Raw genomic sequence first — 10739 nt, 5'->3', positions numbered from 1 at the left:
AAAAATTAAAAATAGATTATTATTATAAAATATATTAATTTTAATAAATAAATTTTATTTTTTTATATTATTTTTAAAAATAAAATATATATAAAATCTTAATATAAAAATAAAAATAATTTTTTTAATTAAAAAATTAAAATTAATTTTAATAATTAAATAAATAATAAAATTAATTTATATTAATTATAAAATTATTTTATATTTTATATTATTAATTAATTTATAAAAAAATATTATTTATTTATTTTAGATAATTATAATAATTATTTAATATTTTAATTTAATTAAATCTATATAAAAAATAATATTATATTAATTTATATATTTATATATATTTTTTATAAATTTTAATTATTTAATATTATTATTTTTTTACTATTAAAAGATTTATATAAAAATTTAATTAAATTTAAAATATATTATAAATTTAATTATATTAATAAATTTAATTTTTTAAAAATATATTTTTAAATTTATATAAAAATTTTTATTAAAAATAATATTTATAATATTTTTAAAATTATTAATCTAGTTTCTTTAAATTTTAAATATATTTTTTTTAATTAATAATTTAATTTAAAATCTTTATATTTCTAGATAATAAATTTAATAATTAAAATAATTTAATATTTAAAATATTTTATATAATTAAATAATTAAAAAAATTAAAATTTATATTTAAAAAACTATTTAAAAATTAATTTTATAATTTTAATTTATCTATTAAAATTAATTTAAATTAATTAATTAAAAATATTAAATAAATTATAAATAATATAATAATATTAAAATATTAATTAAAATAATATTAAACTATATATAAAAAATAATTTAAAAAATAAAAATATTTTATTAAATAAATTATTTTTAAAAAAGATATATTAATATTTAAAATCTAAATTTTTATTAAATATTAAAATTAGATAAATAAAGCTATATAAATAGATAGATCTTTATCTATTAAATTAATTTTTAAATATATTTTATTTAAATATTCTAGCTATAGTATATAGAATTATAAAATTATATATTATCTAAATTAATAGAACTATTTATTTTTATATAGAAATCTAAATTTATAGTATTTTAATTATTTAAATTTTCTATATAGCGGGTGGTGCACAGGGTGCTTATATGCGCAGGGTGCTTACCAATTATGTTAGTTAACTTAACGTTAATATATCTAACTACTTATGTACATACTAAGTTAGTTCAAGTACATACACATTAACACACATACAGTAAATTACACCAGAATGTACCATGAATGAATTATCTTTCAGAAACAGAATGAGACCAGCTGGCCATTTGAATTACACACAGATGTCCCGTGGCCCCATTCTGAGATTCCTAAGATCAGATCTAGTTCAAACACCATCTCTTACCTAGCTAAACAGCAATGATATCTATCACAAACATGGAACATCGCATTTCACCTTCTGCCTTTGCCGCGGAACTGTATGGGGAGAGCGACATAATGGTCAACTCGGATTCCTCTCGCCCATTCACCTAGAGTACAGTTACCGGCAGCGCTTGAGACCCACTGGCACTTATATGGTTGTCGATGAATATGACAATAATGGCCTCCTACATCCATAGACCATCCCGACTATTGGGAGGGATAAATACTAGAAAACTCGGGGATAAACTTGCAATTACAGCATGAGGCAATGAATGACGGAAATAAGAGGGGTCAAATCATGCAATTACAAGATTGTGGTTATACACATCAAGGAATGCGATGTTCCAGGTGTACGTGGGACTTTAATAGGAGGAAGGGAAGAGGGAAGTGGGGAGGAGAGAAGTGGCGAGGGGGAAGAGAAGAAAAATAAAAGAGAATAGTATATCAGTCGTCTGCTTCGGAACTAAGCACTATGCACCAGCTTCATCGGCGAGGAACATGATCATTCGATCCAAACAAATAAAGCCGGATTCGTGAAAAGTGAACAGCGAGCAAATGGGATGAGTATGAGAGTAGAAGACAAACAGTAAAGAATATTTAAGGAGCAAAAAGAAAGGCGAGAATGAGTAGAAAAAGGAGGCGAAGGCACAAAGATGAGGGCATTTCTAACGCTGCAAGTCGAGGGAATTAAACCTCCAATACCTATATTCAAAGCATGCTCACTAGCACATGATTGATGTGCATCCAAGCATAAAAATCCTCAGCGATATCTGACGTATTTGTAGGATATCCATCTCTCCGCCCTTCTCCATAAGACTTGCGACATTTATAACACCTTCGAATCGAGAGATGAAGCTATGCAGAAATGAATCCGGAAGGCAGACTCATGCGGTAAGGGTATCACACTTTTTTTCCTCCCAAGGGCTGTCTCAGACACCTCAATAACTCCAGGCTATGACAATCCATCACCTTCTTTGCATGAAACGGCCATGCTCCAGTACCCGTTCTTCCCCCCCCCCCCCCCCCCCTTTTTTTTTTTCTTTTTCAATAAAAAAAAGAAAAAAGAAAAAAAAAAGAACTTTTCCAGCTATGACAGAGGGTGGTACACTCTCTTTCGACATTTTGTCCTTGTTTCTTTCTGTGAATTTTTTTGTCTTTTTCTTTTCCTGTTTACCTTTGAAATTGCCTGAAAGTCATCACCCCCGCCGCAGAGAAACCAGCTCCCAGATGTCTCGCCAATGGAATAGGGTCTACAACTGAAATGACCTCTCCCAGTTTATAACCGCCTGGTGCATCAAAGTGAACTCGTACAGCATAGCATCAGGTTCTCGCGCACACGTGCATGTGACCGTACTATGAACAACCGTGTACTTCGTAAGTATCGCACACCTCAACTCAATCAAGGCGTGCCATCATTTCATCTTTCGTTAGGGGTGTAAAGTTATCAATATCTATCCCGCGGGCTTCGAGGGCAGGGCGTGCATGAGGGGGAATAAGCCGACTGTTCATTGCCGGTGCGATAGAAAGTTCTGCTAAGCCGTTAGCCTTGATTGCTAGTAAGCATGGGAAAGAGGGGGCAGACCATGTCGAGAGAAATCAAACAGATTAGGGAGCTCTCGCGATGGCCCATTCTGGTGCCGGGAATCAGGTAGCCGGGTGCTAGGATCCCTGAGTTCATCAAAAAATGGGTGAACCATCGCTTCAATGGCTGACAGCCGCTGCGTTGGTGTATATTCCAGCAAAGCAGAGATCAAATCAATGGCCTCATGAGGAGCTCTCCGGAATACCTGCCAGAACTGTGTTAGAACTTCGCTTGAGAGTCCAAGGTGGAGGTAGATATACTTTGTTGAAAGGGTGTGGCTTGATCTGCGGGAATTTGTGCTCCATGTAGTTGGGGTTCATGGTGCGAATCTGCTCCCGGGTGGGAGTTCCAAGGACTTTTATGATCTCCACCAGTTGATCAATTCCAGATTCACCTGGGAAAAGCGGTTGCCCCAGCATTAACTCGGCCATTACACAACCAGTAGACCAAACATCTAGAATCGTTAGTTATTTCACCAATGTCGAACGGCTGGCACTGGACGATTACCAGTCTTCGTAGTGTAGTTTGTTGCGCCAAAAATTAATTCCGGTGCACGATAATAGCGGGAGCAGATATACGAAACATTGGGCTCGTTCTCAACTAAGATCTTGGCAGAGCCAAAATCACATAGCTTCAAGATACCAGTGCTTGGGTCAAGCAAGAGGTTTTGAGGTTTGATGTCACGATGGCAGATACCCTGCGAATGAATGTATGCCAGAGAGCGAAACAGTTGATATATGTAAAGCTTGACCTCCAACATCGGCATCGTAGTCTTCAACTTGTTGAAATACCGAGATGCTCGATAAACCGTTTCTGGTACGTATTCCAGAACGAGGTTCAAATAAACTTCGTCCTTCTGTAAAGGATTGATGGCATGGTCAGCGAAGAAGCACAAGGGCAATCATTCTGTATACAAAAAGGGGACACATACCCTCTCACCATTGGAGTAATAGAAAGCCTTCAATTCTACAATGTTGGGATGGCGGACAATCCGCATTATTTGTAACTCACGGTTCTAAGTGAGCCAATGTCAGTAATACTCCTTCGACAGCAAGAACAGCTATCGGCCAGCGACTACCTACCTTGAAGCGTTTGTCTTGTAGGACACGTTTAATAGCAGCGTCCTCGCCGCTGGGCATCATCTTTGTCTGGAAGACCACGCCAAATGACCCATTGCCAACGATTTTACACTGCGAGTACGAAATTTCCTTGGTCTCCCCTGTTAGTCCATCCTGGACCTTCTCACGGACGACTTCTACACAGCGAGTTTAAGAGTTTAAGTCAGTAGACGGTCTTCATATCCATGTACCAGCAATTGGGCGGAAGAAGAGCACTTACCACCCATGCGCAAACTCGAGAATACCCCAGGCCGGTTCTGTGACATCACGGGCGTTTTGTGGGGTTGGCACAAGGCGGCAAGTTGGGCAGCGCTACGGAGGATATGGAGGACTGCAGTTTAACAACGGATGGCGGCAATAAATGCAAGTGTAAGGTGTTTGATCCGTCTTGAGCTGACTGTAATCGGCGGAGCACTGGCAAGGAGGGGTGCTCTTGAAGGGCGGAATATCCGAACAGTGGGTGTTGAGTGGAGGTGTCCGTGAGATGGAAGGTTGAGAAACGGACGGGCGAATAGCAGGAGGGAAGGCTCAAGCCAGTAGACGGATCGAGTGCCAAGAGTGCGCACCAGAGCAGGGCAAGCCCCCCAGAAGTTCGCAGAGGGAATAACAAACCTCGTGGCAGTCGACCTAGAGAGAGAAGAAAGGGGATGAAAATAATATTGCAGCTATGCGAGAGGGTAAAAAAAGTAAATGGGGAAAGGGAAAAGAAAAAAAAAAAAGAAAAAAAGAAAGAAAGAAAGAAAAATTGCTGGAGTGTTTTACGTCTCACCACTGAGGTAGGCGAATGGTGGTGGCAGTAGTAGTAAGGAGGATAGGGAGCAGTAGGTAGAGAGGGTGGATGGTCGGAGGAGAGGGTGGAAGAGAGGAGGGCGAGCAGGTGACGTTGATGGAGCGACAAAGCCCGAACACGCGAGGGCTGCAGGAACGCGGGAATAAAGCACCGGGAGAGGAGAGGAAAAAGGTAAGGAACTCACGAGCCAACCCCGATCGAACAAATGAATCCAAAGATGGGGAATTATTCACCCAAGAAAAAAAAAGAAAAAAGCGAAAAAATGGAAAAATAAAAAATAAAAGACAAAGCAGAATTTATATGGTAAAAATAAATTGAGGGGATGAGAAACAAGTGCTGTACAGCAGCCTGCGAAACCAAACAAGTCAGTAAATTATTGACTTCTTGAGAGGTACCAAAAGGTAATGACAAGGTGAACTTGAAAAGGCGAAGATTGTAAACAGCACCTGTATTAGTATTTGGCTGTACTATGTATGTATTATACGTGATAGTGGTAAGATCCAGAAAATCAATGTTTTGGGTTTTTAATGAGGGGCGGGAGTAGTTAATAGTTTTAGGTAGTCTACCTTTCTAGGACAGGCTGGGCAATGAGCACGGAACTGTGGCAGTGTGTGGAGAGAGGCAAGAAGATTGTGGAAGATGGCTGGGATTATTAGTACAGACAATTGTAAGGATTTCTCTTTATGGCTTCCGGCATAAGAACAACACCTTCTACACAGTAGTGTTGGTTCTTGAGATAATTATAAAACCTATCTAATGCACCAGTTGCCTGTTATTTGGGAGGAGAAAAATGCCCTCTCTTCTTACCTGCATACTCCATATTCATTACAGATTGTATCCAAATCGAAAAATGAAGGAGGGGTCCCAAGTAATATATGTATCAATGCAGCATGTTGCATTACATACATTACCCAAGTGCAGCCTAGTCACATGACACCATTGTGCTGTATGTGTGTATTGTCAGTACCCACCTTGTACCAGTGCCCCTATTCGAAGCAAGGCAGTACATAGGTTCTTAGAAATCTATCGAGCACTGAGGTCAATGTAGCAAGAAACGAATCTGTTTAAGATGAGACACACTTTCCCCATGAGCTGCAAACTGGGAGTTGCAGTCTTAGGTGGATTTCATGATGACGGGGGTCTGCGCCCATGTGGAGCAACTGCCCGAGATTGGGCGCAAGTGATGGGCCAAAACGGGGAGAAATACCCTGGCCAGATGACCTTCTTCCGGGGTTCGGATCAAGATTGTTACAGTAATTCGCCTCTAGTTGAGCTTTGTTCAACCTGTGTGGTCACCGTGACTTGATAACTAGCCCTTCCAGCTTTTAGTAAGTCAGAATGGACTATTCTTAAGGAATGTATGTGAACATCCACTCCAAGGCCTTTGTCTATCATAGGTATTGCTGGAGATTGATGTTCTTAGGAGATCTTTGTATAAGAATACATTGCAAATCTAATATATAGATAGGTCGCTGATACTTTATCCTAAACAATTCTTGATCTGTATTAGGAATACAAATGTGCAGCACCTCTATGAAGTTAACAGACAGGGCAAATAGCAACACCATGTGTTTGGCCCGCAGCTGTCAAGTGACCAGGTGGGATTTTCACTGGAACCATTCTCATTGGCTACACACAGTGCCTCCTACGTACACTACTAGTACTAGTTACCAGATCACATACACCTTACCAAACTGCCGCATTTCTGACCAGGAATCTAGATCTCAAAATACATTCTTTCTTTCAGCTTCTTGTTTCCCCCTCTCCCTCCTTTCCCCCCTCTCCTTCCGGAAAAATGGATGCCATGAGAAGGCTTGGCTTCCCAGGTAGGACAGTCCCTTATTCAACACAATTGTGTTCAGGTAACGCGTATGACATAAGCTTGGAGGTTACGCCACTCTCTATGTACCTTTTAAGTAGGGAGTACAGACTTACTAGTGGTATGTGTCATGTGTTCAGGAGCTTTGGCCAAGCTTGGTGCAGCTCCCAGGACGATACAGCCAACCACGACTCCCATCAAGAGGGGTCGGCTGGACACTTAATTACCTAGTTAGTTAGACACCATGGCATTGACTAATTAACTTCGGTGAAATACCCTGTCGTGATCATTAGAGAGTACTACAACTTGCTATATTGTGCCTACTCTGGGTATATGGCTGTTCAACTGTAGGATTCTCAGCGCTAGATCATGTCAAGCATGAAGGAAACTCTATGAGTATCAACAGAGATAGCTCATAGTTTGTAAGCACATTCTACTCTTTGATATCTATATTCAGTATGGTACCTGTCCGGCTTCGAGCCGTGCTACTCCTAGTCCCGACTCCCCATGACTGCATGTCTCCTTCACTAGGAGCTTACCCCACAGAAACACGGTTAGTCTTGGAGATCTTGTCAAAGTGTCCTGGAGTTAGTATCAAAGGTAACCCCTGGATGATCATCGAAAGCATGCCCGACTACTGTATGCAGTTGGGACTAATCATTAATATTCATACTCATCTCCAATCATATATATTGAAAATACCCCCAGGAGAGATGTCTATCCCTTAAGCCCATAGGGATACCTGATGATCACAATCAATAGCCTGTTCTTTTATTAATTACTTCCCTTGCATATATATATTACACATTGTAAATCCATCTACCTTCACCTACACACTAAATACATATAACAGCCTCGCTACAGTCAATTACTTGACTCAGCTTCTCCAGTAGGAAGTTGAAGCGCAACGTGTACTTGACAATTTGGTCTTCTTGCTGAAATTGCGACCAGGTATTCCGTTTCCTTTCTCTTATTACTGTGCCCTGGGCGATTACTCAGTTTAGAGCTATAGCAAAGTCAAACCTTACCAAGCAACCGATGCTTAATGTCTGCATTCCCCATTCCCCGCTCACACTGTACCATTGAATATCTCATCTCTAGATAATTTCTCGGAATAGGATAACAGGGATATTGGCTAAATCACTGGCACTGATGGCAGCATAGCATGTCCTACAGAGATATAATCAGGTAAAACATGTTCAAGAATATAGTCAAGTCACAACAGCTAACAAAGCAAGCCAATTTTACTATCCTGAAGATTTTATATAGTTATCACTATGAAGTATTGGTATTGGTGGTATTGTTCTAAATGATACTGTCATTAGAAAGGGAGGTTATGATATACTTTCAGACTTGAGATATACACTGAACTTGAGAATTAAGAAATAGATATTGTCTTTCTTAGCATTCTGTATCTTGGTATATATCTAGGTCAGAGAAGAGAGTAAAAAAATATATAGATGATGTATGACAGTACCTAGTTCTATACGTATAATCCATTGTGAATGGGTTATGGTAGAAACTTCCAACTGTGTCATAAAACCAAAGTGAATGTACTGGTAGGAATTACAAATACATTACCAAAATACTCATAATATATAACACTGGTTCGTTAATTTCTCTTGCCCCACTTTTGTGACTAGGGCAAGTCTTGATTCTGGAGAGAATCCACCTAGTGCTCTTAATGGCTTTTTGCTGCATGTTAGCATATGGAGTAGTAGAGTAGTAAGATGATTTTACCTTGTACTTTACACAGCAGAATATAATCATCCCAGGCAATGCAAGATTAATTTAAATTTTGCATCAGCACTACAAAGTAATAGTATCAAGCAGCTGAAGAATTGCTAACTGTTAGGTAAATTTTGTATTGTGAAGGGCTATTCTCTTTACAATACGCGAAGGTATAGTGGAGCAGATAGGTTAGTCCACTAAAATTTTTCTTGTTAAAAATTTCTCTCAACTTGGAAGGCTATACACCTCCAGGGCTCCTTCAATTTCTAACCTGATCAATATCGCCTGCTACGGAACACTTAATGGCCAGAAAGTCAACAGGTCAGTGGTCCATTCACCAGAATTCCCCAAAGATATCTCAGGTGACTATCTGGTAGGTAACTCTCTTTGAACCTGTAAAAATGAAAGACACCTCTCTTACTGGTTTTTCATTCTGCACCTATAACCTGTAAACATACTCAGTTATTTAGTTTATTTATTTTTGCTTTCTTATCTATACCAGTCATATGTTAAATCTACTTTCTGTTTCTATAGCTTTCAAGCTGAGATACAGCCTTCACTATAAGTCTATAATCGTAGTCCATGCATGGCAACAGGGAGTCGAGTAAGAATAAAGAACAATCCAATATTCATGATCGGTGCTTACTCTTCATTACATATGCATGGCAGCGCACTAGTCATGCCAAGTAGAAGACACAGTGTAACAAATGATGATGACTATGTTTTTTACGCATGCCCTACATTACCGAGTAATTTCGACAGCAGGTCTGTGGTGTCTGGATGGAGATCCCTTTCTTCTGTATGGAGTTAGTGGGTAGCACAAAAACTGAGCACAGTATACACATTACGAGGACCGAGGTTTTCCATCTAGTATGAAAATAACCATCTAGAGCTTGGACTAGTAGGTACCAGGACTCAGGAGCTAGGAATGGATTATAAAGGTGGTAGCGTCTATTCTCCTCTTGTCTAGAAGTAAATGAAAATACTCGTTAAAAATGAAGGGAAGTCATGGAAAGACACATCTATGGGACCAGTACATCACCATAGGTATCTCTATATACTGTACGCCCTGGAGAAGCATATGCTGTGGATTTGTAGGTCTAAAGTCATGGAATGAAGTAAGTATCAACCGTCTTTTCCTATAGAGCTATTAGGTGGCTGTTGCCCATGTTGAAATCAAGCTACTTTCAATCAGAAAAACCAATCAAGGATGCGATCGTTGGAAATATCGCTATTTAAGAAGATAGCCTAATGCTGTTATCTGTAATAGGAGAAAAAACCGAATAACTATTTCGATATTTCTTAGTAATACTAGGCTAGTTTATTACTTCAGGGAAATATAAAAAGTACAGTACATCGTATTGGTTGGGGATTTACTCGAGTCTCAAGGCTTGATGTCATAGTGGATCAATTGAACCAACAACACAGTACCACAGAAGAGGACATCAATCCATTACCAGACACTTTCTCTCGGGTTACGTTTTTCAACCTAGAAATTGCCACCCTTTAGAAGACCCAACGTGAAATCTCTCGCTAGATGTCATAAGAACATGTTGTAACCAAATCATATATCATGTCTGTGAAGCCTGGACAGTTGTAGAGAGTAATTAGAGTTTTATTTTTGGTACAACTCGATCGCTGCCATAGCCGAAATCGCCGGCATAAATCTAATAGTGGGGGTCTTGAAACGAACATTTACTCCTAATACTGTCTCCTGTGCGCATTCACTCTCTGAGTTTTATGCCTCTAAGGTATACTCCATACTAGCTCTACTTCTCCATTTTCTTGGTCTCTGAAGGGTTAGATTGTTCGTTTAGTGTTTTCAGTGGTCAGAAAGCATATGACTCCGTAACCCTAGCTAGCTAACTCTACCACCAGCACCTAGACTACTCTGGAGTATGTACTAATTAGTTATTAGAGGCCGATTACCTAAGTACAACATATGGGGATCTGGACATGCAAAGTGCCCACTGTATCCACTTAGTTGCCAGGCCATCGCGTCCGGGTATTTTACCACGAGCGAATGATTCACCGTGCGGGTTGGCCGATAGACATAGGTACTGACTTCATCTCATGAACCACTATTAGTGGAGTAGAAGATATCTAGAAGCGTGGACCTATAGTAGTCATGTCGATAATAGTTGGGCTTGAACTCTGCCTTATTACTGGTAGTAGTACTCTTGAGGCAACAAGACACTGGATACAATTGAAGGGCAGAACGTGTTGTAGAATTTAGCAACTGCATAGATACTGGATTGCGTCACGATGCGGTTTCTACAGGGCACCTACCACTA

At 39.0% G+C, this 10739-nt stretch overlaps 1 protein-coding gene across 1 annotated transcript; it reads right to left on the bottom strand.

Moving 5' to 3' along the window:
• Nucleotides 1–2800: 2800 nt before the first annotated feature.
• On the bottom strand, nt 2801–4371 carry AO090701000024 (GSK family serine/threonine-protein kinase; the record flags this gene model as incomplete). The annotated part of the gene is made up of 7 exons (XM_001822867.3): nt 2801–2934; nt 2988–3192; nt 3248–3441; nt 3495–3843; nt 3919–4002; nt 4070–4242; nt 4326–4371. 7 exons carry the CDS (start codon nt 4369–4371, stop codon nt 2801–2803), a joined length of 1185 nt encoding a protein of 394 aa, XP_001822919.1.
• Nucleotides 4372–10739: the final 6368 nt, after the last annotated feature.

The sequence above is a fragment of the Aspergillus oryzae genome, chromosome 5 (assembly GCF_000184455.2).
Source record: "Aspergillus oryzae RIB40 DNA, chromosome 5".
NCBI classification, from domain to species: Eukaryota; Fungi; Ascomycota; class Eurotiomycetes; order Eurotiales; family Aspergillaceae; genus Aspergillus; species Aspergillus oryzae.
Note: the sequence above shows the minus strand (reverse complement) of the source record. Positions and strands in the feature narration are given on the sequence as shown.